We start from the raw sequence: 27,710 nt of genomic DNA, 5'->3' as shown, positions 1-27,710 counted from the left end.
AGACGTCTTTGCTGATGGAGTGAGGCTAGGAGGCCATAGATAGCAACAGCATGGTTAGACACAAGGACCCCCTCAACTAGAGCTCTGGGAACTTAAAAGAGGTGACATCGGAGTTCAAGGGAATCCATGTGACATCTGAAGGGAGAGTCTGAGAATGAGGGGAGTGTGTGGAACTTCGCATTACATCATCCTTTTCAGCCCCAAACTTCCTCCTCCAGTGCACCTCTACCACTCATGCCTTCCCTCAGCACCTTCCATCAGTTGGGTACCTACTGCAGATTTTCAACCATTTAAGAGTATAATGTGGGTGGGGGAACTGCCCAAGAAAAGCTGAATTCTTGAAGTAGTGATATACTTCATATCATAGTGATAACAGCATCAGCCACCACTGCTAGTGTCCTGGGCCTGATACCCCCTTGGGCAAACTTGCTGGTAAGGAGCAGGGCTGGGCCTTGGGGCATGGTACAGAGCATAGGCCTTGACGGACTCAAAGGCCTTAACAGATCAGATAGCCAGAGAGAAGGTGAAGGGACAGAATAGGGTGTGGGAGGGGCACCTGTCTGGCTCAGTCAGTAGAGCATGTGACTCTTGATCTCAGGGTCATGAGTTCAAGCCCCATGTTGGGCGTGGAGCCAACTTAAAAAGTAAGAAGAGAAGAATAGGGTCTGGGAGTTAAGAGGACCAGTCAGTATCAGGGCACCTGCCAGAGGCATTTTTCTGGAACCGCACTTCTAGGGAAGGTCCTGTGCCTGCTAAAACCCTCAGAGGCTCTAGCCAAGGCCCAAGCAGCGAGTGCTGACCCCTCAGACCTCCCCAGCCTGAGCCTCCACTCTCCTACCTAGAGTGCCCCATCTCCACTCAGGCCAGCCTCCACCTGCCTGGGGAACATCTTCTATCTAGACTAAGCTTCATGGCCCTGTGACTGTCTGAGAATCCCTTCCTGTGTACTCATGCAATGCACCTGCACTCACTCCTGTCCAGAGTGAAGCCAGATGGTCCTTGCATACTCCCCTGGGCAGGAACTATGACCTATGAAGCTCTATCCTCAAGTTCTGGCACCAAGAGGTGTCCAGTAAACCCCTAAACCCCTCCAGCTAGACTTCTTCCCCCCCACCCCCCACGCGCACACACACACCCAGGAGCACTGCCCAAGTGCCCCCAGAAGAACGAGAGGCATCGTCCTGGTAGCAACCTTAAGAGGATTGGACCCAGAGGACCAAAAGAGGAGGAGAGAGGCAAGCCTACCTCCAAGAAGTCCTCTGGAGCCAGGCAGGTCCAGCTCACCCAGGGCCAGAGGGGTGCACAGTTAATAATGAGAGCTGTTCAGCTCCCACTGTTAACAGGCACCACGGAGGTGAGGAAAGCGGCCTCCAAGACCTTGGGAATCTGCCGGGGCCCTGCAGCAACCCCTGGGGAAATTTCTTGAATCCACTACCTCCCTATTTTGTTCTGAGGTTTCCTCCAGGAAGCCCTCCCAGACCACCATCTAGGCCCTGGAAGCTGCTCAGCCTTGAACTCCCAGCAGGCCCCACCTATTCTTGGCAAGTCAGTTTTGAGTAAATCAACTCCCTCATCTATTAAATGGGAGCCTGAGGGCCAACCCAGACAGACAGGATAAAGTAACTATGGGTCACTGGCCCCTTCCAAAGGCTTTTCCTCCCAGCTTGTAGGGGGTGCTTAAGGCAGCCCAGGGGTGAGGAATGAGGCCCCGGGTGGCTGCCTGCAGCCCCCACTGGAATCTTCCCTGCCCCTCCCTTCCAGATTAACTGAAACCTGCTAATTGTGGCAGCCTTCTGCATGCTCCCCTCCCCCACCGACGATTCGTCCCTCCTTTGCCTCCCCTCCCCTCCCCCTTCCATCCGAATGATAAAGGGTCTGGCCCGCCAGACCCGCGGGCCTCAGGCCCTCAGCCCTGCCTCACGCTACATAACCCCATTGCCTTGTGCCGTCCACGGGGCCGGGCCCCTGCCCACGTTGGTTGCCTCCCCTGCATGGGGCCCTGCAGCAACCCACGCCTGGGGCTTCCTGGGTCGGAGTCGTCATCGCAGCCCCCCAAGAGGAGGAAGAAGAGATACCTGCGTCATGACAAGCCCCCCTACACCTACTTGGCCATGATTGCCTTGGTGATCCAGGCCGCACCCTCCCGCAGGCTGAAGCTGGCCCAGGTGAGAGGGACCCCCATTCTCCCTCACACTCGGTGATTGGACCTTTCTCCAGACCCGTCCCCCACCTATTCCTATGCTCAGGCTCTGGCCGCCGACCCCACCTTACCCTACCCAGCTAAGTAAGTCAGTGGGGCCAGTCCCGGCCTGGGCACCAGGGGGGAAGGAGTTGAGGTGCTCGGGCAGGACCCTTCCCTCGATCCTTTTCTCCCTCCCGCGCAGAGGTGTTCTGTTAATGGGGGGGGGGGGGGGGGGGGGGCGGCGCGACGCTCCTAAGTCAGGCTGTGGGGGAGGGGCGGTGCTGCCCCACTTTGCGTCCCGGTTCAGGGCGCCGGCCCAGCCACCCACCCCCGGTCCGTGTTTCAGATCATCCGTCAGGTCCAGGCTGCATTCCCCTTCTTCAGGGACGACTACGAGGGCTGGAAGGATTCCATCCGCCACAACCTCTCCTCCAACCGATGCTTCCGCAAGGTGGGGTAGGGCGAGGGTCGGAGCCCGGGCGGAAATCCTGAGTATCTGGGGTCGGACGGCCCCACCCAAGCCTCCCCACCCCCTCCAGGTGCCTAAAGATCCTGCGAAACCCCAGGCCAAGGGCAACTTCTGGGCGGTCGACGTGAGCCTGATCCCGGCCGAGGCGCTGCGGCTGCAGAACACGGCCCTGTGCCGTCGCTGGCAGAGCAGGGGCGTGCGGGGAGCCTTCGCCAAGGACCTGGGCCCCTACGTGCTGCACGGCTGGCCCTACCGGCCGCCCAGTCCTCAGGCGCAGCCCAGTCCTCAGCCACCACCCAGTCCTCAGCAGCCGCCCAGTGAGGGCTTCAGCATAAAGTCTCTGCTAAGGGACCCCAGGGAGGGGGTGCCACAGAGCAGCCCGGGTCACACAGGATCTGGGCACAGTGGGGAGAAGGTGGTGCCTGCTCCACCCCTGCGCTCTGAGAGGCCTCTGTGGCCCCTCTGCCCCCTTCCCGGGTCCAAAAAAACAGATAGGGAGACTAATTCGCAGGGGGGAACCAGCAGGCCTTCACCCCTCTCCCCTGAGCACAGAGCCTGGCCCCTCCACTTACTGCAGGGTTCCCCAGATGCTGGGGGACTGTCTGGTGGGAGTCACAGGGCCTCACTTTGGGGGCAGCTGCCCACCTCCTACTTGCCCATCTACACTCCCAATGTGGTAATGCCCTTGGCTCCGCTACCACCCACATCTTGTCCCCAGTGCCCACCTTCTACTAGCCCAGCCTTCTGGGGGGTGGCCCCTGAAACCCACGCCCCCCCAGGGCTGCTCTGGGATCTAGATGCCCTCTTCCAGGGGGTGCCACCCAACAAGAGCATCTACGATGTGTGGGTTAGCCACTCCCAGGATCCAGCTGCTTCCAGCCCAGGCTGGCTACTCTCCTGGTACAGCCTGTGAGGCCCCCCGGGGCAGGGGCTGCTTCCCTCTCCTACCCCTTCCTGCCACCACCGGCTTGTTGGGGAGCCAAGGCCAAGAGGACCCAGAGGTGTTCTGTGGCCACAGCAGCTTTGAAACACCAGGCACCAGCGATGCTGAGAATCCACGATATTTATTGGACTACCCCACAAAGGTGGTGGTCTGGCTAGGCACCACCCTGGCCCCCAGGGTCTGTCATGCCTCTCCTACCCCCAGAGGCAAGGCTGGAAAGAGTGGGGACTTTGCTTGCAGTAGCCCCTTCCTGATCCCACTTTCTCTGACCCTCTCTGTCCGTCCATCCTTCCTTCCGTCCATCCATCACCATGTGTCACTTCCTCTCCCTGGCTCCACGCTGGGGGAGGGAGAACCTAATGGTGGCTCCAGCCTGTCCTGTCCTCCCTCATCTGCCTGGGAATGAGGTAGCACCTTTTTGGGGAAAGGAAATCAAGACCCTACTCGTTTTGGGTGGTGGTAGTGGGGAAGATAACAGTAAAGGAGTAGACAACATTTTAATGCCAAGTCTGATTTTTGGTGATGGGGTGGTGATCTGGAGGGTAAGCACTTGGTCGTCGGGGGTCTACCTCCCAGGGCTCTCTCATCCCCTGCTGTGGGCCGAGATAACAGCAAATGGTGATAAGGAGGAAACTGAGGGCCTGGGGGAGGGAGGGCCAATCACGCCCCTAGGCTTGATACTCCTCGCGGGGGCAGGGGAGCCAACTCTGGGGGGGGGGGGGGGGGCGGGGGGCAGCGGGCCCCCCCAGAGATCGAGGAGGTTGTGAGGGCGTAAGAGATTTGCCGCCTCTGCCGGCAGAGGCGGGCTCCAACTCCAGGGGCTAAACTACAAGGGCGCGGCGTCCTTTTGGGTCCCGAGGCCCGAGCTGGAGCCGCTGCCCGGGCCGGGTCCCGGAGGGCTGCCGGGGGACGGCGTAGGAGTGCAGGGGGTCCCGGTAAGTGGCGTGTCGGTGCTGAGCGAAGAGGGCGTCCCGGAGCGCGGGGCCCTGCAGCGCCGGGCTGGCCCCAGCTCCACTCGGCCCACTCGCTCGGCGAACTTGAGCGAGCACACGGTCTCGCCGAGATCCTCGGGCCGCGTGGAAATCTGCGGGGAAGCGGCGCTGGTGGGCGGGCCCGGGGCGGGCGGCGCCGGGCTTGCAAACCACCCTCCCGCGCCTGCGGCCGCCCACCTGCAACAACAGCACCGCGGTGGCGCCAGGCCCGAGCGCCGGCTGCAGCAGGCGCGTGAGCTGCGAATCGCGGAAGGGCACGTGGGGCCGGCGGGCGCGCAGCGCGGCCATCACGCCTCCCAGGGCCAGCAGCGAGCGGTTGATAGTCCGGGCCTCCCGCAGACGCTGGGCGCCGTCCCGGTCTCCGCGCGACGGGCCGGCCGCCCCTGCCTTCCAGGCACGCTCCGATCCGGCCAGGTCCACCAGGTGCAGTGTGCCTGCAGGGGCGAGCGAGCCCGTCGTGGAGGGAGCCCAGGTTTCGGGTGCTGCGAGGCCCCCCGCAGGGCTCAGGCGCGCGCTGCGGTACCTGCGGTGCCTGGACCGCGCGGTGGGGACGCCGTACGCAGTGTCAGTGTGACCAGGGCATGCGACCGTGAGCTGTGCGGGTTCTTGGTGGTGGCGGCGGTGGCCCGGTTGCTCCTCCCCAGGCTCAGCATCTGGAGGGCGGAGCGATAGGGCCTGCCTGCTGCCGGTCTGCGTCCCCGGGTGGGAGCACAGGCGGGGCCCTGAAGGCCTGCGGGGAGGCGGTGGGTGGGGGTGGGGTGAGTGCAGTGCCACCCGGGCAGCCTTACCTGGTGAAGCATCTCCAGGTCGGGCACGTCCCAGTAGGTGAGGCCAGCCACCTGAATGCCCCCCTGGCCTGCTGGGCCCTGCCTCACGGCCAGGCGCTCAGGAGGCCCTGGGGCTAGCAGGTCCCTGCAGAGAAAGAGAAGGGCTTGGTTTCTGAGGGTCCTAGGGTCACTGACAGGGCACAGGGTGCGGAGGAGGCGCTGCAGGCCCTGACCTGACAGCCTCATTGTAGATCTCCACCATGCTGAGAGTCACACGGTGCTGCCCTTCAGTCCCCATCTCCTGGAACAGTGACTGCAGTGCCCTAGGAGCTATGCCAGGGTCCTCTGGTGGGCCCTGGGCACAGGGTGGGGTGCCACATCAGGCTCCCATCCGAGCCCCTGGCCCCAGGAGCCACCCAGGGTCCCCCCCTTCCCACCTCCATACTGTAGGTCTTCCCTGTCCCTGTCTGACCGTAGGTGAAAATGCAGACACTGTAGCCTTGGAGGCAGGACAGCACGGCTGGCTCCAGCTCCCTGAAGACCTAGGGGTAGGAGGGGTGGGAGGAGTCCTAAGCCCCAGGACCTGAGACACAGTTGGAAGGAAGCTTGATTCCCCTGGGAGGTTGGCCCTAGGGGAGCATGGTGGAAGTGTGGCTCTCCCAACAGGTAGAAGACGCTCCCCGGAGAAGGTGGCGTTTAACAAGAATTTGCCAGGCAAAGAAGGGAAGGGATGTGACAAAAGAAGAAACAGGAGACGCAGGGCACTGGAATTCTGAGGTCCACTAGGGAGGCCCAGGGAGCAGCAGCCAAGAGCCCAAATGGTGGGCTTGGCTGCCAGGTTCAAACCCCAGGTGTGATTGGAAGCAAAGCACATAGCGTCCTTTCAGGCCAAGAGTTTCCCTCTGTAAGGTGATGACTATAGTGGCACCTGCTGTAGGGAGTAAAGGGGAGCATGTACCAAGAGGCCTAGCAGCATTTGGCTTACAAATGACCAGCCCAGAAAGGCTCCACAGGTGTGCAGGTTGGTGGCCAGCCAAGATCACTGGAACCCTGGCCTTGCAAGGGTGCAGAGAGGCGGCTGAGGGGGAGGCGGGGCTGGGACTTGTATCCTGTTGGCAACCGGACCCCAACAGCAGCCTTTTGAGCAGCAACATGGCCAGCTTTTGTGGCCCGGGGGCTGGCAACTGAATAGCCTGTGAGTGCTGCCTCATGCGTTGGCTGCCAACAATGAGGGCAGAATCCACAATTGCCAGTGAGGTCACCAAGATTCCATGAACGGAAGGAAGCACTGGGGGTAACCGTGATGGAGGGACTGGTGCCCTTGCAGAGATGGGAAACACAGGTGAGGGGGCTCAGTGAAAGATGCCTTTGTTTCCTTTATTCAGACCCATTGAACTGGAGAGCCCTGTCCAGAGGGCTGCCCAGAAAGCAGCGGACAAGGGGGGCCTGCACAGGGCTGCTAAAGCTTGGGATGCAGGCTGAGGCCAGGGGGAGTGTGTGAAATAGAGAAATAGGTGAAAAACAGCTGTGGTGCTCCAGGAAGTGGGGGAGGGAGCCCTGACCGCCTGCCAAAGACTCATCACACAGTGTCCCCCTGAGGCCAGGTTGGAATCTGTTAGCGCTGCCCCTTCCCTACTCCCCTCCCAGCTCTGAGCCTCCATTTCCTGAGCTTTGGGAGTTCTGATGGGGAAGCATGTAGACAGAGACAGGGAGTGTGCGAAGGCCAGGTGGCTGGCGGGCCTGGCAGGAAAGGGGCGGAGGGAAGGAAGCGGGGTCTGCACCAGGCAGTGGGAGAGCACTGGGGCTGGACACCACCTGCTCACCCTTATGCCCTTACTGCCTTCTTGGCCACAGGGCAAGGAGGTGAGCCTACCCTCAGAGCTGGCCCACTCCCCCAGGGCTGGAAGAGGGGGAAGGAGGTCACAGCAGTGTCCCCACCACAGCAACACCCGAGCTGTGCTCTGCAGCCGGCTCTGCATGAGCAGTAACCATCATCTCAGACAAGTTCACCTTCCTTAGTGTCTTGGTAAAAAAGTTACTTTTTAAAACGTTGACCTTCCTGTTAAATCAGAAAAGGCTCGTTTCCACTGGAACTGCAGAGCTTGGTGGGGGGATGCAGATGGAAATTTCTGGAAGGAAAGGAGGTACCCAGCTAGGCTGTCATTCCTGCCTCCCAGATCTTCCTGCTCCCTTCCCTTCGCTGAAGTCCAGCCACTGGGGAAGCCTGATGAAAGGGGGAACCCGAAGCCTCTTCGGACTCTGGGGCAGTATGAGGGAAGGTCAGCACAGGGCAAGGGCGGAGCATCACCTCCTCCTGGCTGGCCTCTGGAGAGAAGACCCAGTCCAGGCGGAAGCGACGCTGGCGCCCTCGATAGCAGGTGGTGACAGTGCCGCTGGGGCCAGGCTCCAAGCTCACCAGGCTGGAGGGTGTCCCTGGCCTCAGTCGACACAGCACACGGATATTTCCTGGGATGGAGATCAGATCAGTAGGCTGCCTCCCACTCCCCGAAGCGTGCAGAGGCTCCACTTCCTCCAGCTTGCCGCCCCACTCCTCCACTTCCCAAGCCTGCCATACCCTTGAGCTCCAGCAGCCGCCCCGGGCATCCAGTTGGGGGCCCCTGCTGCTCCTCAGGGAGCTGAGTCCCAGCCCCTCCAGCTGACAGAGCCCCCAGGGCCCAGGATACCTGGTGGAATAGGGATGCGAGGAAGTGGGGGCAGCAAAGGAACTGGGGGTGGGGCGGGTGCTGAGGGCAAGATGGTACCACCAGCTGTGGTGACCTACAACTTTCAGTGGCTTTGAGCCCCTAGGGGCATCATACAGTGGGCCCAGGATGGAGACTCAGAATCTCAGGAGGATCATGGGAAGACCTTTGTCTCCTCTGGGGTTGGCCATCTTATGAGGGGTTTACAGTCCCCCCAGTTTGCACAGACAGAAATGAGATCACACCCAGGGTGTGTGAGATCACAAGCTGTTCTGGTTCCAGAGCCTACAACCTCCATTAGAGCAGGCAGCTCCCGGGGGCTGGGAAGGAAGAAAGAACAAGGGCTCCCCATGGAAGAACAGTGACTGGGCTGCCCAGAGAGCATGTTCTGGAGAGAGGGCAGATGGTCCTGACCTGGCCCCGGGCCTCACTGAGCGAACACTGACAGCTCTGGGTAAAGGTGCTGACCAGTCCTCGGAGGTCCCCACAGCCCTGTCGCAGACTGGCCATACGTGCCCGAAGTCCTGGCAGGGAGAGTTTGTTGTGAGGGAAAGCCCAGACCACATGGCCTTCCCATGAGCCCTCTGGACCCCGCCCTTACCTGCCAGCTGCCCAAGCATCTGCTGCAGCTCCCGTCTGCAGTTCTGCTCAGTCTCCTGCTGGAGCTGCCGAAGGGCCCCCCGAAGGCCCTGCAGCTGCACCTCCTGCACCCCCAGCTGTCCCACCCAATTCCACCCCTGTCACTGAGGAAATAGGCACTTACCAGGCCCTGCCTCAGTTACCCCCCTCCCAGTGCACCAAGACTTCCCGGCCCCTGGGCTCAGCGCCCACCTGGACCTGAAGTGCTTCTGTGGTGTCCTGGGCTTCCTGAAGCCGACTCTGGAGCTCCACCAATGCCTCTGCCTCCTCCTGTGGGAAGGGTGGGAGCTGTGTCAGCTATGGAGCCAGGAGGGAACTCAGGGAGGGGCACTCCAGCAGCCCCATTTCATGGATGGGGAAGTCAAACAGACAGGCAGAGCTGCTCATGAATTCATGTCTCCCAACCCCAGACAGGACTCCTTTTCCCAAGTCCCTCTGCTCTTCTGGGGTCCATCACTTGGAAAGCCATGGGACAGGGTCGAGGTATTCTCCATGGGCATTGGTCCCTTGCTGGGGCAACTTTGCACAGACCGTCCCAGGGCCTGTCCACAATCCTAGTCTCTGACCCTTAAAGGTCAAAGATGTCCCCCTGCCTCCCTTCCAGCAGCGTTAGATCCTGAGGAAGCATGGGCAGTGTTGCAGGAAGCCAAGTGTTCAGGAGCCCCAGACTGCAAAAATGGTAGCAGCTAAGGAGGATACCTGGGGGGCCCTGGTGGAGGGGCCAGGGCCCCAGTGCAGCAGAAGGTCCCGAGTGAGGCTCAGGCTCTGTTTCAGAGCCTCATTCTCCAGGGTTAGATGCTGAACCCTTTTCTCTGAGTCTGTCGCCCCCTGGCGGAGAAAGAGGCCCTCTAACTCACCTGAAAGCTGGGGCTCCCTCTCGTGTCCCCCTCCTGGAGCCCCACCCCCAGCAGCCTTACCACGCCCAGGCGCAAGCGGCCCAGCTCCTCTTCCTGCAGTTCGAGTTGCTGCTTCAGCTCCTCTAGCTGGGAAGGAGGGAGGGGCACAGGGTGGAGCATGTCCTTCCACTCCCTCCCACCCCAGTCCTGGGCCCTTCCGGGCCCCTCACCTGTCCAAGGATGAGCTGCTCCAGCCGCTGCCAAGCTCTCTGGTCCTCCTCCAACTGGGGAGGGTTCTGCCCTTGGGCCTCACCCCTTGGTGAAAGGGAAGGGCTTTCTTCTTGAGGTGGGGATCCTGGGGTGGGGTGGACCCAGTTAGGACTGATCAGGTCTCTAACCTGAAGGAGGGGACACCTCGGGAGCAAGGCTGGGCATGGGCCCTGAACAACGAGCCACTCAGTTTCTGCTGGACTTCACTCCCTCCACTCCCTTTTCAACTCACTACTCCTTACGCACCAGCAGGTGTGGGAGGCTGCACCTCCGAGCCTGGATGAATACCCTGGGGCAGGGACTGCCTCCCCCTGGGGCTCCGAATCCATGCCAGGAGGGCCAAGAGCTGACCGGTCACCGTCAACAGTGGGGGGACATCGCTCGGCTGTAAAGGAGATAAGAATCGGAGCGAAGGAGACTGAGGTGATGACAGCCACGGGGAGACCCAGGACTATGGATAGAGTATGAGTTTCCCGAGGAAGGACGCTCGGCAAACCGCTCACCTTGCTCAGGTCAGGGTTCCGGCAGCTCTCTTCCGCCCCCAGCTGGACGGAGAGGAACTCAGCAAGACGCACGAGAGCCTCTTCCAGGGAGACCTCGGTAGAGCGGCCCTCGGCTCCCTCTTCCGGCCCATCCTCAGACTCAGAGCAGCCTGTAAGGCCTGATAGCGGGAAAGGGAGGCTTGCGGTTCACGTGTTGGAGGGTAGGCCACCAGAAGGCACCAGCTGTGTTCCTCCCTCCCAAAGAGGTCACGGGCACCCCTCCCTCTCTCCGACGGCAGGGTTCTCTCACGGTCCCGGGGACGCAGCTCTCCCGATGCACCGACGGCACCTACCGACCAGGCCTGTCAGCTCGGTCCACAGTTCTGCCGTGGGCTGGTCGGGGCGGCGGCGACCCCCGGGCTTGCCACCGGCACTCTAGGGAGGGAGCAGCGAGACCCCGAAGGAGTGGGTAGGCAGCCTGTGGGGCTCTTTCCCCCCAGGAACCTGGCCAAGGGAGTTGCGGCTGAGGTCTCCGCTTCCAACACCAGAACAGAGACGGGGTCCTCGGCACGGCCCTCCTCCCCAGCGTCGGCGCCCTGGGAACGTACGCTGCGCGGGCCCGCAAAACCCGCTCTCGAGAAGGGGGTCGCGGGCTGTGCAGCGCCCGCTCCGCTCACCTGGGCGGGGTCCCCGGGGTCGCTGGCCACCGCAGCCCCGCCATCCCTACGGAAGAGGCTGTAGAAGATGTAGATGAGCAGCGAGTAGAAGGCGTACATGGGAGCGCGGGGCGGCAGAGGGCCCCGCTTCGCGCCGCCCCGCGTCCCGGCGCCCCGACTCCGCGCCCGCGCGGTGCAAAGCCGGTGCGCATGCTCGAGACGGCCGCCCCCACGGCCCCGCTCCCGCGAGTGGAGGACGCGCGCGCGAGGAAAGGGGATGCCAGAAACAGGGGCCCCCGGGGCTGCACCCGGACACCTGCCCCGCGCCTCCCACTCCCACTTCACGGAGACCCCGGGCTAAAAGCGCCCACGGCCTCCACACACCCCCTCCTCGGAATCCTTCCTAACCCTCGGCGGAGGCCCCCTCAGCTCTCGCCCCTTAGAGCCATCAGCCCTGGGGAATCCAAGAGCCCCTCCCCACGTAACCCCTTCCTCATAGCTCCGCCCCAGTCCCGCCCAGATCTCTTCACAGCCCCTCCCCACTCATCCCTCCCCTCCCAGCTCCGCCCATACCGCTCACAGCCAATCCCCTCCCCTCAAGGCTCCGCCCACGACCCTCCCCTTTCTCGGGCCCATCCCTTCACAGCTCCTCCCCTCACCACAGAGTCCCTCCAAACCACTTGGCTATCGCACCCGGGCCGTGGTACAGAGCGGCCTCCTACTAGTCGCCTCTCCGCCCTGACAACCTCTTCTTGCTGTCCTAGAACGTCCTCTTCGTCCAGGCCCCGCCCCCCACCCCCACCCGCCGCTCTAGCCTCCGCTCCTCTCGTTGGTTCGCGCCCGGACAGCGCCGGGAGGAAGCCGGAGACCCGGCGGCAGCCGGCGGGTGGCAGGGTGGCAGGGTGGCGGGCGACGCCAATCTACAGCTCGCCCCTGGGGTGGGGCCTCGCAGCTCAGCCACCGCCGACAGCCTGCTCCCTAGCTCCTTCCAGGCCAGGTTCTGAAAACGGCGCTTCCCAGAGCGCAGAGACCAGGCCGAGTGGGCCTGCGCGCAACTCTCCCCAAGGTCTGGCACCCCGACTTGGATTCCAGGGCCCCAGACCTCACGTCTAACCAGGTCAGGCCCTGCGCCGCTTTTTCCCTTCTTTTCCCGGCCAAATTAGGTTCTTCCTCCCCACAATTGTGTCCAGTGGCCCCAGGGCTCTGGAAAGTTTCGGATGAGCCTTTCCCAATATTTAGAAATGGGGCTCTGGAAACTGGTAGTCCTGGAGAGTCTCGCTTAGGGCTCCTGGTCGCCGGCTTCTGGGTTTTCTTCCAATCCAAAGTTGAAGATCCCCTTCTTGTTTCACATTTACTACCACCCGAGGTGGCATGGCCCCCAAGCCGTGGAGTGAGTGGAGCACGACCCTGTCCCACCTAGCGCTGGGAGTGGTGTCTCTGCACGCAGCGGTGAGCACTGCCCAGGTGAGTACACTGGGGCCAGGCAGGGGTGTATCCCACTCCCAGATTGCAATGACCTGGATCAGGTCCAGTTCCCCGGATCAGGGAAAGGGTGGTGGGAGGTTGACTGTGGGGGCCAGGGTTGCATGAGACTTCCACACTCTTCCCTCCTTAAAGGGAAGTCCTGGCTACCCGCCCCCCCCCCCACCCCATCTCCTCCTATCCTTGTGCTGACAGGCAAGTCGAGGGGCCGCTGCTGGCTTCCTGCTCCAGGCCTTGGCCTCTGCCACCTTGCTGGCCCCAGGGCTGGGCACAGATGAAGACTGTCTTGCTGGAGCCTGGGTGGCCACTGTCATCGGCCTGCCCCTTCTGGCCTTCGATTTCCACTGGGTGAATGGGGACCGCTCCTCTGCCAACCTACTCCTGGGAGGAGGAATGGTGCTGGCAGTGGCTGGTGACCACCTTGGTGCTGAGGGCCGTTCTGTAGCTGGTCAGGCAGTGGTGCTGGTGGTTGCAGTGACGATCCTCATTGTGGCTGTTTTCACGACCAACACTTATGGAATGTGGGGGGGCGCAATGTTGGGGGCTGCAGGCCTCCTGAGCCGGCTGGAGGAGGACAAAGTTCTGCTGCTTCCAAAGGAGGATGTCTGTCGCTGTGCCCTGGCTGCAGGCAGTTGGGCCTACCACCGAGCCCTGCACACACAGCGCCTGCAGTGGGAGTGATGTTTGCAGAGAGCAAGGTGGGGCTTCAGCCCTGGCTACCACCTTCCCCTCCTACAGGCCTGCTCCTATGGGCCTCCTCCCCTAAGGATGGACTCTCTTGCCTCCCAAAGAGAGCTTGCTGCACGGTGATGGATGCCTTGGCCAGGAGACAGAGTCTGGGCACTGTCCCTCCTCTGGCTGAGTTTGGGGACTCACCTAGACAAGAATTAAGGAGATGGGGCCCCAGGCACGTTTTGGGGCCTGATGTTGGGCAGGCCATGGTTTTGGATTCAGAGAGAGGCTTGGTCTCCAATAAACCTTAGGGATTCAGCAGGAATATGGAATCTGCCCATTCTTGAAAGGGATCGAGGGAGGGGTCCTCCAGTGAGTTTTCTAAAGCTCCAGGGCAGCAACTGGTTTCCCTGTGCAAAGAAAGGGGCTGCCCTGGAACTAGCCCTGGGGCATCACCCAGCCTGACCTCCTGCTGTCACCTTTGTCAGGAGGGCCCCTAGATTGAGAAGACCTACTTCTGGGCCCTTGCTCTCTTGGGACATAGTAGAGTTCTGAATATCCTTGGTACAACCTGGCAGGTGGCACTCTGGGACAGTGACCTTCACGGGCTGCCTGTTGGGGTGGGAGCAGGGAAGGGCTGTATTACAGCTGTCCTCAGAACTGCACAATCCCACTCAGCTGACTTGACATGTACTCATCTGCCCGCTCGCCTGTGTAAGGCAGGTCCTGATTTCCCAAGACCCTCACTTTTCTCAATGGACCCCTCCTCAGCTCCTAACCCCAGGGTTAGGAAATGGGTTTGGGCAGAACAGTGGGTTAGATTCGGGGTCCAGAGTCCTTTCTCGAGATATTCTATGCTTGCGTCTATTCTATGCGTGCTTCCTGTGGAAGCACACCTGGTCCCACACAAGAAGGACCTGAGTGGCCGATGGGGTTTTTCACTCCAGCGAGCCAGGCCAGAGATTCTTGCACGCAAACATGAGTGTTGGGGGACAAAAGCGCAAGCACATCCCAACGTGGCGGTCCAGGGATGCCCACCAACCGGGTGGCCTCGGCTAGTGGGCCGCACCCTAGACGGACCGGAAGCGGCGCGCACGCCCCCAACCCTAGGATTTCCCTGCCCCGAGCGCGCGCCCCTCCGCAGGTCGCCCTGGGCCCCGCCCTCTTCCTGCCTACTTTCTGCAGGGGCGGGCCCTCGGGCGTCCCTGCGCGCCCATTGGGTCTGGCTGACGTGCCATCTAGCCCTGGGCGGCTCTCCCATTGGCCCCGCACGGCTCACGTGACAGGGAGACCGAGGGGGCGGTGGCGGCGGCAGGGGGAACGAGCAGCGAAAACAAAGATGGCGGCCGCGCCGGGGTCGGTGGCCGCGGCGGCTTCGGGGCGACGCGCGGGCCAGACCCACTGAGGCGGCGGCGCAGGGAGCGGGGTTGCGGGGTCGCGGCGGCAGCGAGAGGGCGGCGGGAGCGCGCGGCGCCCCTAACCTCCAGCCGCGGGTGCGCGCCGGCACCCGCCCGCCGGGCCGACCGGCCGCGATGTCCGGCGCGGAGGAGGCCGGCGGGGGCGGGCCGGCCGCGGGGCCTGCCGGCGCCGTGCCAGCTGGGGCCGGGGTCGGGGCTGGGGTCGGGGTCGGGGCCGGGCCAGGGGCGGCCGCGGGGCCGGCGGCGGCAGCGGCTCTGGGCGAGGCGGCGGGGCCCGGGCTCCCGGACGAGGCGGGCCTGGCAGGCGCCCGGCAGCTGCAGGAGGCGGCCGGCGACCCCGACGCGCCGCCCAAGAAGCGGCTGCGGGCGGCCGAGGCAGCCGAGGCGGCGGCGGCGGCGGCGGCGGCGGGCAGCGGGAAGCTGGAGGAGCGTCTCTACTCGGTGCTGTGCTGCACCGTCTGCCTGGACCTGCCTAAGGCCTCCGTGTACCAGGTAGGGCCGCCGGCCCGACCCCGACCCAGCCCGGCTGCAGCCCCGCCGCGGCCGCCCCCCTCCCTGGGCACCGCGTATCCTCGGAAGGCAGGTCTGAGCTCCGGGGCCCAGCAGTCGGGATACCGGCGGCTCTTCGGAAGCTTTACATTCTCCTTCTGTTAGCACTTTATTTCCTACTGCTAACCAGCTTCTTGTACTGACTTCTCTTGTTCCCAGATCCGAATCTTTCGCTTCTTCACTTTCCGGGTTTCCCCACTGCCCCCACCTCAGCACTCCCCAGCTCACCCTCTCAAGCTGCCCCCAGGGAAAGCTGGTGACAGATACCCACATTCCGCGCCCCTTCGCTCTCCTCCTTCCGCCCCCTCCCCCCCCCCCCCAGCCTGCTCCCCTCATTCTTGAGCTCCCTGGGCTTGGGGAGACCCTGGTCTTTCCTCTTCACTCAACAGCTCTTTCTCTATTCTTTTAGTAGCCACACCCCCGAAACCTGCCTTCAAGCTCTTGTCATGTACCTTCTACCTCTTTATTGAAAGAACTCTCTTTGCCTTTCATTTTGGCAGAGAATTGAAAGGAGTGGATCACCTCTTTTCCCTTCCCCTCATTTCTTCCTCTGGGTGAACTACCTGCATCAAACCCCACAGTCTGGGTCCCTCCTCTCTTCCCAGGCTGACCTTATGTTTTCTGTATATGCTATGCCTTAAGTTAGATTCCCACCCCTTCCTACTTTACCCACACCAGGCCTGGCTTCTCAGGCTACCAGCACTCCAGGAGGTGTGTCCACCCTCCTTTTACCATCTGAGAATCCAGAATGTTGGCTTGACTCCGTCCTTAGCCAGCCACAGCCCTCAGAGAGGGGACTTGGCCCAGGTGCATCTTACATGGGCGTCACAGAGCAGCAGGGGCCACACCTTGGCCCTAGAATGAGTTTACAGTGTGCTCTCTTCTTTGTCCACCTGTCTCTCTCCCCACCCCCACCCCTCTGATAGGCTTCCTCCCAGAATCCTTTTGAGGGATGGAACAGGTTCTCGGTCACCTTTCTTTGCACTTATAGGACTGGTGATGGCTGATGGGGCTTTGTTCTGTTACTCAAACAGGGGGCCGTGGGCGAGAGGGCCATTCTTGTAGTAAGCAGTACCGAGCTAACCTGGGTTGCCATTTCCCCCGCCTCTAGATCTCCAAATCCTTCCCTGCTTTGGCATGACGTAGCTTAGGAGGACCCTGGTGTACCCAGGTGACAGAGGAAAGAGAAGGCGTTGGCAGGGAAGTGGGTTGAGTTCTTTGGGATGAGGGCACTGGCTCTCTGCCTAACCTCCTGGCCAGAGGCCCTAGCTCAGGAATACCACAGGCCTTCTGACCCAATTGGAGGAGCACTTCCCATGGACCCTCAGCCTTGGAGGGACCCTTCAGGAATTGCCCCCTCTCCAGCCCATTTTCTCCTTGCCGGTGACCTTTTGATCCTCTCAGGTGGAAGAAGTCTTCCTTCCTTGGGTCTTAAATGAGAGCCCAAAAAAGCCAAGCCAATGATGGGTTGTGGGGGAGGGTCCCAGCGGAATTTGGGGTTCTCCCCCCGTCCTGTGAGTGGGCTAGACCTGGCCCTGGCACGATGACAGGCCACATGGTGCTGCTTCCTGGTCCACTCAGCACAGAGAGCCAAAGCTGTGCCTCTGGCCAGAGCTACCGGTGATGGGGCCTCTGAGCCTGGCTGGTTCAAACCGGCCTGCAGTGTGCTGGGAGCTGAGCTCCGTCCTGGGCAGACTGGAGGCAGGCAGCTAAACAGCTGTGATGGAGAGAGTAGAGGAGCTGAGATAGCCCTGACCTGTGGCCTTCCCATGACCTAGTGGGCTCTGCTCAGCAGCTTCCCTGGAAACAGGCCTGCTGAACAAGGAGAGACCATGACGCTGAACTGTAGGCTTTAGCACCGGCCCCTGCCCTACCTCCATTCTTCCAAAGTGACAGCTGGGCCTTGATAGGGAGTTGTTTCTCTCTCATCTCTGGATGCCTAGACAAAGCTCTAGAACATGTGATCAGTGGTAGAGCCCTTGGCTCTAGAAGGGTTGACTAGAGTCCTGCCACGGATCGGAACGTGCTTTGGTTGCTGGAAGCCATGCCGTGGGTGGGGGCATGCCTGGCATGGATGTATAGCAGTGCCCACGAGGGGCCTGAGGGATGAGCTGGAGGAAGGAGGGAAGGCTTCTTGGTGGCTCCCCACTGCGTGTGACCTGGATGGGGGCATTGAGGGTAGGGGTGGGGACGACCCTGAATGCATCTGAGCTGGGTTTGCTCCCAGGAGGATCTGGTCATAAATGGCGTAGGCCCTATACATGCTGTCTCCTAACCTTCTTCGTGTCCCTGGTTGGGTCCCACTGCTGACCATTATCTCTTGGCCTGGCCTCGGCCCCTCCATTTCTGGGGGTCTTCTTTGGTATGCCGTGTTGACTGTCCTTTTTCGGTGGGCTGGTCTCAGGCATGTGATGTGTTCCATTCTCTGTTCCTACCAGCAACGTTTCTCCTGACTCCACCAGGACACACAGCTTGGAGCAGGCACCAGCCACGCTGTGCGTCTGGGGACTGTCTCAGATGGTGCCCAGCTCTGGGGTGAGGAGAATTACCAGTGGCCATGGTGAGCCCAGTGCACTGTGCCTGGCTGGGTCTGCAGGGGACAATTCCATGGGCCTCTGGAGTTGGCTGAGTGCGTGGCAACTTGAGAGTGCTGTGGCCACCAGCCCCCACATCCATGCCACCAGGGGAGCCTTGGTGGTGGCAAGAGCTCACCTGGAGCAGACTTCTCCGGCTGTTGTGGAGCCTGAGCCCCTGGCTTCACACAGCTGGCTCTCCCACACATCTAGCACATCAAACCACACACCTGGGCTGGGAAACCTGCTTTCGTATAAGAGCAAGGCAGTCATGCAAATGGTTTTCACCATGGCCTACTTTAAGGTAGGTCAGGTCAGATCAAGGACAGAGTAGGTTCAGCAGATGCTGGCTTTGATGTTCTTTGTGTGGGTGTTGGGTGTGTCCTTGGTGACTGGCCCGACATCTCCAGGTGGGGGCAGGAGGACTGGAGTTGCAACAGGGACACTCATGCAGGAGTGAGCAACAGGCACCTGCTGTAGATACAGAACTGTGGTGCCAGGGCGATGTGACCCGGCCCCCTCGGCATATGGGAGCGCCTCCTCTGGGGGAAACAAAGGCAGCCTTTCTGGTGACTGGAGCATTGAAGATGCAGCCTTATCCTGATCTCCTTCCCAGGCTGTCCCCCAACCCTACACACAAGGCCCCGTGTGTCCTCTGTGTGACACACCTGGTATGACCCTGCAGACATCACCTAGGCCCTCAGCTGTGGTCCAGCATCTGGAGGGAGGGGCCACAAGCTCTCCCAACCCCTCGCTGGGCTCTCTGCCAGAAAAAGTTCCCCGTGACCTCCATCAGGGTGAAGGAGTAGGCAGGGGGATCTTTCACAGGATGTGGCCCCAACTGGCTTTCTGGCCCACCACTCCTGGCCTCAGACCTTGGCCTGCCAGCAACACACCTCACCCCTCCAGCCTTTTGCTCCTGTGCCCCTTCCGCCTGCGTGCCCCGTCCCCACTCCTACTTCTCTTCTGGGGCCCTACAGAGGCAGTGACCCTGTTCTGTAGCCATTGTCTCTCCCTGCTACAGGATGCTTGTCCTCGCTTCACGGGGCACTTGCCAGTTTCTGCCCTGTGGGAGCACAGGGGATGTCTTGCTGTGCCTCTCGCCCCCAGGCCTCCGGTCTCCACCAGGACCTGCCTCATGCCCTGGCGCAAGGGGACTGGATACTTGATTGGCAGTCACGTTGGTAAAAAAAAAAAAACAACAACTAGGAAACGGGGGTGGGTCCACCTCTGTCCAGGCTCCAGCCAGTGTGCTCACAGGCCTTGGGGGGCATCCCGTCACTGTCAGCATGCCTGATGCTGCAGGCTCTATTCTAAATGATGTTTAAGGAATCCCCTGCGGGGCTGCCTGCCCACCTGGCCTGGGATTCTCTTCTCTAGCTCCTGGCTCTCGCCTTGAGGTGAGAAAGGTAGCAGAAAAGAGCTACAGAAGTGTATCTGCCTAGGTATCTGAAACAAGAGCATAGAAAGGGCAAAGTTTCTGGACTCTGGCCACATGAGAAGTTTTATTTTTTCGTGGTGGTGGTTTGTCACTTGAGTTGCCTTTTGATCCAGGGCGTATCCACATTCTGAGCAAGAGCCTCAGTCCTGACTCCGGGGTTAGCCTGATGACAGGAGCCCAAGGTCCGGGGCTTAAAACCAGAAATGTGGCGGAGAGCTAGAGTCCTGGCTTTACCTAAAACACCTTTGTTCCTTGGACACAGTGAGGTCCCTCTTAGGCCACCTGAGTTAAGAGATTGAGGAGACCTCAGGCCAAACGTGGGGGGTGTGGAGTGCCCTGCAGCCCTGATGGGCATGGTGAAGGGGGGCCTGCAGCTGGGCTAAGGAGCAGTTTTGCGGTTAGTGCCCTCAGCTATGCTTTTGATGGTGAGCTGCTCTCACGGGCCTAGGATTTGAGGGGACGATGTATGCCAGGCTTGAAAGAGGGCCTGAAAGGCCGACTGACCAAGGCTTGGTTTCCAGAAGACAGGGTGGGGTGGCTGGGTGTTTTCTAAGACCCTCTCATAGCCCAAGGCCTGGGGTCAGGGCTCCCCACTCATGAGTCTGGAAGGTACATTCAGCTCCTTAGCCCAGGGGGAAGCTGACCTGGGTGCCTGTAAGCTGCCTGTGCCCGGGTAGAGAGAGGGAGGGACCGCTGGGTGACGTCCTGCAGGGACAGGTACAAATGCCCATTCCTGGGCCATTTGCGGAGCGCTTTGGAGGGGATTGCTGTGGCTTGGATGGGGCTAGGGACTTCAGGGATGAGGGAGGGGCTTTTGCTGAAATTGCACACCTGTGCCAAGAGTCCCTTCTGAGGCTCTGCAGGTGGGGGCCATGTGACTGGCCGGCCAGGCTCTGCTCTGTGATGGCCATGGTGAGTGTTTATTCTGTGCCTGTTGTGTTGGGGGCCAAGCCATGCTGTGGTACGTGTTGTCTCACCCCACATGATGAAGTGAGTCGGTCTTTGTCATTCTTTGTGCCTAAGTAGAGTGAGGCCCAGAGAGGGAAGCAACAAGCCAGGGTTATGCTGCTGGTGACCTATAGGCTAGAGTCTAAGCCACCATCTGTCCTGGGAGGCTCTGTAATGTTCTGAGTTGGGAGGCCCTTCTTCCTGCCCCTCCTCCCATCAGGATCTTACCGGCAGCCCGGGTGGGCGCTGCAGGAGCTGCTGCTTGGGGTACCCAGGCTCTTGGGAGCTTGGCTGTAGCATGTGGAGTGGGACATTCTGGCCTGTTCTGGCTGGGGCTGTCCATCAAAGGCTTGGCGGGCAGCTGATACTGTGCAAAGCCCTTTGGGACCCAGCTTCTGGCTGGGCAAATCAGGGTAGGTGCAGTCCAGCCTAGCCACTGAGGAGGCTGGGTCTACATTAGCATGTGGCCAGGCCTGCATGTGGAGTCAGGGTCTTGCTCGGGAGGACAGTGAGGGCCTGGATAGCAGGGAGGGCTCTGGAGCCTGGTGACTGCCCTGCTGTGGACAGATCTCCTGGGCTGGGTGTCAGCTGGACCCAGGCCAGCCACCTTGTTTCCACCCAGGAGCATCCCGTGGGTACCTGGTGAGGCGCTGGCTGTGTGTGGGTATCAGCTTGTCTCTTGGCCGGGCTGCAGCATCTTGCTGGCTCACTGTCTTCCAGCTCTCAACTGAGCTGTTGGGATCTACGGGGCAGGGGCCCTACCTCTCCCCCAAGGAGGGCAAGTTTCAGTGCTTCTTTGTGGAATCCTATCACCTAAACCCGTGTTGGGTCTAGAGGCTGCAGGAGGAAAGGGGTGGGAGCTGGCGTGAGAGCTTGGATGTTCCTGCAGCCCCTGAGCTCTAAGGAGGGGCCTATTGGGAGGGGTATGCAGGCCACCTCTCTCTGCCTCAGAATAGCGGGGTTTCAGGGCAGTGCCGGGAGGTGAGCAGTCACACACGTGGTAACCTTGGTGTTCCTCAGGTCTTAGGACGCCATCCAAGCCTCTCACCCTCAGGTCCACACACCCCCAGCTGGGCCACCCTGAAATAGAAGAGATGCCAGGTGGGTGTTGTCGCTGTTCTGCTCAGGCCAGTGGTGACTGCAGAGCTGAGCGCTGCCCGGGCAACCTCTCACCAGGAAGCATCGAGAACTAGAGTGCATATGGAGTGGTGTGGGGCCCCGGGCCCTGGGGGCGGGGGGGGGGGGGGGGGGCAGGGTCTCATAGTGTGCATCTGGCCAGGCTTCCTCATTGAGGGTGCCGAGCACTGGTCGTGGCTTCACTGAATGTGGTTCTCTGTGGTTTGGCCTCCCTTCCAGGGGGCGGCCTGAAGTCTCCCCCTCCTGTGAGTTAGTAGTTAGATCGCGTGTTCAGCTTCCCTGTGCCTTCTGCACACCCCAACAGTCTTCTCTCTGGGGCTCGGGTTTGGCAAACCCAGACCTCTGTCGGGCTCAGGCCCGTGGTGGGGGCTGTGATTAAAGGTATGCCCCAGGCCCTTGGTCTCTGTGCTTCCTACAGGGTGGCAGGGGCCTATGGCATCTGTGTCCCCCTCTTCTCCAGTCACCGCATCTCTGGCTTCTCCACTGACCTCTGGGAGTAGACAGGGTAGACTGCCTTCCCAGCCTGCTCCTCCTGTGAGCAGGCCTCAGCCCTTCCCAACTACTTCTCGGATCCCTTGGGTAGCTGGTAAGGTGCTGGCTGAATGTGGGTATTGGCTTGTCCCTTGGCTGGGCCAGCAGCACTCTGCACCTAGCCTGTGTGTCCAGTGCTGGCACAGGCCCACCCCCGTCAGACCCTTTTCCTCCAAACCTGAGCCCAGCCAGCGCCTCCTCCACATCTTACACATTTTAATTTTTGACCTGACTTAGAAATTGAGATTTTAGTGCAGATAATCTGTGGGGCGTTTGTGTGGACACGGATTCAACGTGTGAGGCCTTTGTCCCCAACCAGCCTACCCCCACCGGTCCTCAGCACGTAAGTCCCACCACTCACTAGACCCCAGGCCTGGCATATGGGTGCCAAGAGCTCACAGCCTACCCTAGCTCCCCAGCTCTGGGTGCACAGACCCCTGAAGTGGTGGGATGGCAGCGGGTGTTTACTGAGGACCCCGTGTGTGTGGATGTGGCCAGGCCTTTACTGCACTGCACCCCCCTCCCAGAAGGGTCCTGGACCTCAAGGGAAGCTTGTGGCCCAGTGGCTTTCTGGAGGTTTGCCACAGCTGGTGAGCCCAGGCTAGCTGCTGGCGAGACCTCTGATGGCACTGTCTGCCCCTTTACCCCCAGCTGGCTGTGGGAGAGTCTCCAAGTGGAAATCCAGCCACCCTTGGCAGAACCCCCATGTGTCCCCTCAATGTTCCCTGACCTCTGTTCCTCCCCATCTGCCGCTGCAGGTTTTTACTAGTCAGGATCTAGGGAAGATCTAGTCTAGGGAAGGTGTGTCTGCCCTCAGGGGACACTCAGCTCAAGTCTTTGCTCTTGTGTCTCTCGGTTTCTCTGTGGGCCTCTCCTGCCCTTCTTACTAGGAGCCCCTGGAGGGCCAACCCCACAGCCTGTGTATCTCTCTCGACGGCACCAAGTGAGCACTCAGGAGGTATGTGTGGAATCAGTCAGAGACCCAACACAGGACTTGAGCAGGCAGCCCACTGCCCACATGCGCAAGGACTCCCAGCAAGGCGCAGGTTGCTGGCAGACAGTGTCTGGGCCTCAGATCTGCGGTTCACAAAACGAGGGGGCCCGGCTCCTACCGACCTAGTTCAGCGATATGTCCTGCCTGTAGCTCCCATTCTCCCCTCCAGGCATGCACTGTGCCCACACATCCTTGTCCCAGGCCAACTGGGCCTCCTCACCTGCCACAGCTCTGTGCAGCCAGCCTTACTGCGTGGGTGGCAACTACACTCTCACCAGTGCAGGCCAAGGAGGGCTGGAGTGGAGGGGCCAGGCCCCCAGCCGCCAGCACAGGGGAGCAGTGTCTACTGCCCCACTTGACGGCTGCTGGCCAAGTGCCACAGCCATGCCCAGACAAGAGCCTGTGTTCCTGTAGGCGTCCCGAAATCAGGGCCTCTAGGGGACTCCCGAGGCAGCCCCTAGCTCCTGGGATGGGAAGAGGCCAGGCTTCAAGCCCCAGTGTGGCCAAACCAATCACCACTAGTGGGCCTGCCTCGGTGGAGATCTGTTACCTCTGTAAGCCACCAGGGGCCACTTTTGAGTCACCCACCTCTCCACAGGAGCTCCATCGGCCGTGTCTTTGCAGTGTTCCAGGAAAAAGGCCTGTCCTACCTGAGCAGTGGCTCTGTTTGCTAAACAACAGCGTGCCTGTGCCTCTCCTCGCCAGCAGTCCCTTCTGCAGCTGGAGCTGGCAGGGCATGCTGGTGCGTGCGTGTGTGCACGTCCTGCAAGTCTGTGAGCTCATCTCCCTTTCCTTCTTCGCAGTGTACTAACGGTCACTTGATGTGCGCTGGCTGTTTTATCCACCTACTAGCAGATGCCCGGCTGAAGGAGGAGCAGGCCACGTGCCCTAACTGTCGTTGTGAGATCAGTAAGAGCCTCTGCTGCCGCAACCTGGCTGTGGAGAAAGCCGTGAGCGAGCTGCCCTCCGAGTGTGGCTTCTGCCTGCGCCAGTTTCCCCGCTCCCTCCTGGAGAGGCACCAGAAAGAGGAGTGCCAGGACAGGTAACCGCCTGGGCCGGCCTGCCCACCAGAGGCTCAGCCACGCGTGTGGGGCCCAGGACGGGTCTGGAGGCCACCCTGGTGCAGGCGAGGCCGCAGCATGTGGGATGCTCTGGCTGTGTTGCCCTGGCCTTGGGTTCTGCACACATGGCCCGGTGACAGCCTAGAAGGAATGGGCTAGGGTGGAGCTACACAGGACCCAGGCCCTCGACGGGCTGGGGGTGGGGGTGGGGCCCCACAGAGGGCAGGGGGCTTGGATCTGGACCCAGTGCCTGTTTGGACAGCACCCTGGCTCTCCAGGGTTCTCTGGCTGCATGGTGGCCTCTTAGAGGCTATCTGTCCTTGGCATCCTGGGGCCCAGGAGAGCATGACAAGTTCTAGGAACTTGGTGTGAAGCTGCACGGGCACCCCCACCCAGCCCCTGCTGGTTGACACTGCCATCTGCCAGTGGGGCCAGGCCACCGAGCCTCGCTTGGCGTGAAGCTGCATAGGGTGCGAGACCATGGTCAGTGGCCACTGTTATTAAGCAGGAGAGAGAGTCCTCACAGCAAAGGGTGTAGGTGGCCTGTGTAGCCACAGCTCTCATGTGCTACTTTTCTCTCACACACACTCTGACCCCTTCCTGAGAGCTGGCACATGGGGAAAATGGCCTTCGGGGGGTAGTCTGTATATGAGCAGGGCTAGGCAGAGGCCCACCTTTGGAGGACCACTGGGCAGAGCCACCTCCCGCAGGGCGCAGGCCGTGACCACGGTGCTCGCCTCCTCCCTAGGGTGACCCAGTGCAAATATAAGCGCATCGGCTGCCCGTGGCATGGCCCCTTCCACGAGCTGACGGTGCATGAGGCTGCGTGCGCCCACCCAACCAAGACGGGCAACGAGCTGATGGAGATCCTAGACGAGATGGACCAGAGCCACCGCAAGGAGATGCAGCTCTACAACAGCATCTTCAGCCTGCTCAGCTTTGAGAAGATCGGTTACACAGGTGAGGCGCCCCACGGCCCACTGCATGCCACACAGGCTGAGGGGGGATGCGGCCGCTGGGAGCCTGGGGAGCAGTGGGCTCTGAGCAGTGAGCACAGGCCATGCTGGATGGCCAGGCTCTGGACAAGCTTTTGGCGAATGGGAGGACACCTTGGGGGCGAAGATGTGCCAGAGGCCGAGCAGGGGATGGGCCGGGGCAGGACCCCGGGGGCACCTGCATGGCTCTCAGAGGCCCTCTCACCTGTCCTCCCCTCCCCGGCCCTGCCACCCTAATGACGTGGCATCCTACTGCGTGGGGCTGCACAGCCTTGGGACAGTCAGGGTCTAAGCAGAAGGTGGGTGTGTCTTGGAGGGCCCGGGAGCTAGAGGCCTGTCCTGTGGAGCCAAAGGCGAGAAGAGCACTCAGCACATCCGGTCCTGCCTGCAGGCAATTACTGCAGTGGCCTCGGGCTTCCTGAGGCCATCGAGAAGATGCTCAGGGGCGGGGCTCCTGAATGAGCTGAGGGTGCCCGGCTCAAAATGCAGAGCCGGGAGTGGACGCCCAGAGACGGGCAGGCTGGACCGCACTCGGGCCCACTGGATCTCATGGGCTCTCCTGGCCACGGCCACTGCCTTTGGACATGCTGGGGAGCAGGAACCAGGCCAGAGCCTGGTCCAGACACAGAGAACAGCGAGAAGCACCTGCTGCCACTGGGGCCACTCAGGGAGACTGCGACCCTCTACTACTCAGCCCACACCAGGCAGCCGGCTCAGAGCATCAAGGGCGGTCGCAGGCAACCAGTCACACCATGCTGCCTGGACTAGGCCTTGGCTAGGTGTAGGCCTGCACAGGCCCGGGAGGCCGAGGGCCAGCAGCCTCAGCAGCGGCAGGTCATGGCCCCTGGTTAGTTGCAGCCTCAGCTGCCCTGGTGGGCGCCATGGCACAAACAGTCCGGGCCGGGCCTTGTGGGTCTGGGCAGGCCAAGGCATCATGATTGTGGCGGTGGCTGGGCAGGGATCCTCGTCCACACAGGAAGGACTGGCCACCTCCATGGAGGGACTCGCGGGCCGTGGGCCCCGGGCTGTGCTGAGAGAACTGTGTGACAGCACAGGAGCCCAGCACTGGGCCACACGCCAGCGCTCTGCCTTGCGCCCCGTGCGGGCTCACGTGCCACCCGCCTGCCTGCCCGACCGCCCGCCGGCTTTTCTGGCAGCTCTGTATCAGAACCAATAAAGTGCACTTGTTCTCAGAACGCATCCTGTCTGTGTGTCTGCTTACCCACGCCCCTGGGTGGGCCTCCCTCTGCCTGGGCTGGGCCCCGGGGGAGGCTAAGAGGGAGGCCAGCGGGGGTCGGGCCGCTCACTTCTTTCAGCCTCTGGACTCCCTGCAGCTAATGCGTGTTACTTCTGTTTGTAGTTGTTTCCCCCAAAGCTTGTGTGCGCCTCCATTTGCCATAATTGCGTTTGACTTGCCTTGTGACAAGTAGAGCACGCTGTGTCCTCCTGGTAAGTCGCCTTCCTCCCTGGCTGAGCCTGCATCCTCGGCCTTCGGAAGGCACCGCCACCCGGCCCCACCCACACTGACTGCCGGCTCTTCCCGGCCTGTCTGTCTCCACAGAGGTCCAGTTTCGGCCATACCGCACAGATGACTTCATCACGCGCCTGTACTACGAGACGCCAAGGTTCACGGTGCTGAACCAGACGTGGGTCCTGAAGGCACGCGTGAACGACTCGGAGCGGAACCCCAACCTGTCATGCAAGCGCACACTCTCCTTCCAGCTCCTCCTCAAGAGCAAGGTCACGGCGCCCCTGGAGTGCTCCTTCCTGCTGCTCAAGGGCCCGTACGATGATGTAAAGATCAGCCCCGTCATCTACCACTTTGTCTTCACCAACGAGAGCAACGAGACGGACTACGTGCCACTGCCCATCGTCGACTCTGTGGAGTGCAACAAGCTGCTAGCCGCCAAGAACATCAACCTGCGGCTCTTCCTGTTCCAGATACAGAAGTAGGCGGCGCCGCGCTGCCCGCGCCTGCCCCGCAGCGGCCTCGCAGTGCCGTCTGACCGTTTTAGCAGAGGAGAAGGAACAGATGCAAACATTGGGAAGGTCTGCATGCGTGTGCGAAGGTGTGAGTGCTCTCACCTCGCCCTCCGCCCCGCCTCCCCTGTCCCAGGCACCGGAGGCCGGGCCACCTGCAGAGGAGACGGTGGCTCAGGGACACAATGGGGCTAAGCCCGTGGCCATGCCCTGGCCCCCATGGCGCAGTGAGGCGCACCGTCTGCTCTGGGCTGCGCCCGGCCCCTGGGCCGGGCTCAGGGAGCACGCTGACTTCAGACGGCATATTTGATTGCAATTAAAAAGGCACCCTTGTTTCCTACTTTCTGTTTTGTTCGAGGGAAAGGTGTGGCTGTAATTGGACATCGGGGGAGCTTTGGTTTGGCCTGGGGGTCAGAGCCCGCAGGTCCTTGTTATTACGCCTCCATGCACGCCCCCCGCCAGAGACTCGGAGACACTGCCCCCTCTGTCACAGGCCTGGGCAGGGGAGCAAGCAGGACCCGGGTCTTGCAGCAGCCCCAGCGCACACATGCGCGCAACCACGCGCACACACACACACACACACACGCACACACACACGCACACACACACACACACACACACACACACACACCAGCTGCTCCAGAGAGATAGGACTTGGCCGCCAGGGCTCAGCAGATGCTTCGGAATGCAGGGTGAAATTCTGTCTCTTTCCAGGAAAACAAAATTAAACTCTTCACAGGCTCTTCTATAACTTATGTAAATTTAGCAAGAGAGAATCTATTTTCTGTATTCAGCCTTGAGAGCGCAGCCTCCCCAGCCTGTGAGGGAAGCTGTGGGGGCCGCAGGCAGTGAGCTAGCCTGGCTGGGAGGTTTCCAGTGGGCTGGCCATCCCCGTGCTGCTATCAGGAACTGGCTGCCACCTCCCACAGGTCAGTCCCTGGGCGACGTGGCTTCTCACTGGAGGGAGCTCTTCACGGCCTCAGTGAGCAGT

General features: G+C 61.3%; 4 protein-coding genes across 4 annotated transcripts; 3 read left to right on the top strand and 1 right to left on the bottom strand.

The window, feature by feature from the left end:
* Nucleotides 1–351: 351 nt before the first annotated feature.
* FOXH1 (forkhead box H1) lies at nt 352–4,089 on the top strand. Its single transcript, XM_043602120.1, has 3 exons — nt 352–2,165; nt 2,529–2,633; nt 2,722–4,089. Exons 1-3 carry the CDS (start codon nt 1,992–1,994, stop codon nt 3,562–3,564), a joined length of 1,122 nt encoding a protein of 373 aa, XP_043458055.1. The 5' UTR covers nt 352–1,991; the 3' UTR covers nt 3,565–4,089.
* Nucleotides 3,697–11,274, bottom strand: KIFC2 (kinesin family member C2). The gene is made up of 18 exons (XM_043602117.1): nt 10,960–11,274; nt 10,636–10,717; nt 10,304–10,461; nt 10,047–10,185; nt 9,761–9,885; nt 9,612–9,677; nt 9,394–9,522; nt 8,887–8,964; nt 8,657–8,771; nt 8,470–8,579; nt 7,929–8,037; nt 7,662–7,819; nt 5,791–5,895; nt 5,587–5,708; nt 5,375–5,498; nt 5,110–5,239; nt 4,764–5,020; nt 3,697–4,678 (listed from the first exon to the last, which is right to left on the bottom strand). Exons 1-18 carry the CDS (start codon nt 11,056–11,058, stop codon nt 4,421–4,423), a joined length of 2,364 nt encoding a protein of 787 aa, XP_043458052.1. The 5' UTR covers nt 11,059–11,274; the 3' UTR covers nt 3,697–4,420.
* Nucleotides 11,275–11,435: 161 nt separating this feature from the next.
* LOC122495942 (cysteine and histidine-rich protein 1-like) lies at nt 11,436–13,417 on the top strand. The gene is made up of 3 exons (XM_043602119.1): nt 11,436–12,055; nt 12,264–12,402; nt 12,616–13,417. The coding sequence occupies exons 2-3, from the start codon at nt 12,310–12,312 to the stop codon at nt 13,099–13,101; spliced, it is 579 nt and encodes a 192-aa protein (XP_043458054.1). The 5' UTR covers nt 11,436–12,055; nt 12,264–12,309; the 3' UTR covers nt 13,102–13,417.
* Nucleotides 13,418–14,609: 1,192 nt separating this feature from the next.
* On the top strand, nt 14,610–27,059 carry LOC122495940 (cysteine and histidine-rich protein 1). The gene is made up of 4 exons (XM_043602118.1): nt 14,610–15,002; nt 23,487–23,725; nt 24,493–24,704; nt 26,301–27,059. Exons 1-4 carry the CDS (start codon nt 14,625–14,627, stop codon nt 26,690–26,692), a joined length of 1,221 nt encoding a protein of 406 aa, XP_043458053.1. The 5' UTR covers nt 14,610–14,624; the 3' UTR covers nt 26,693–27,059.
* Nucleotides 27,060–27,710: the final 651 nt, after the last annotated feature.

This window comes from Prionailurus bengalensis, chromosome F2, assembly GCF_016509475.1.
Source record: "Prionailurus bengalensis isolate Pbe53 chromosome F2, Fcat_Pben_1.1_paternal_pri, whole genome shotgun sequence".
Classification (NCBI taxonomy): Eukaryota; Metazoa; Chordata; class Mammalia; order Carnivora; family Felidae; genus Prionailurus; species Prionailurus bengalensis.
The sequence above is the reverse complement of the archived record's forward strand: the minus strand, read 5'-3'. Positions and strand labels throughout refer to the sequence as shown.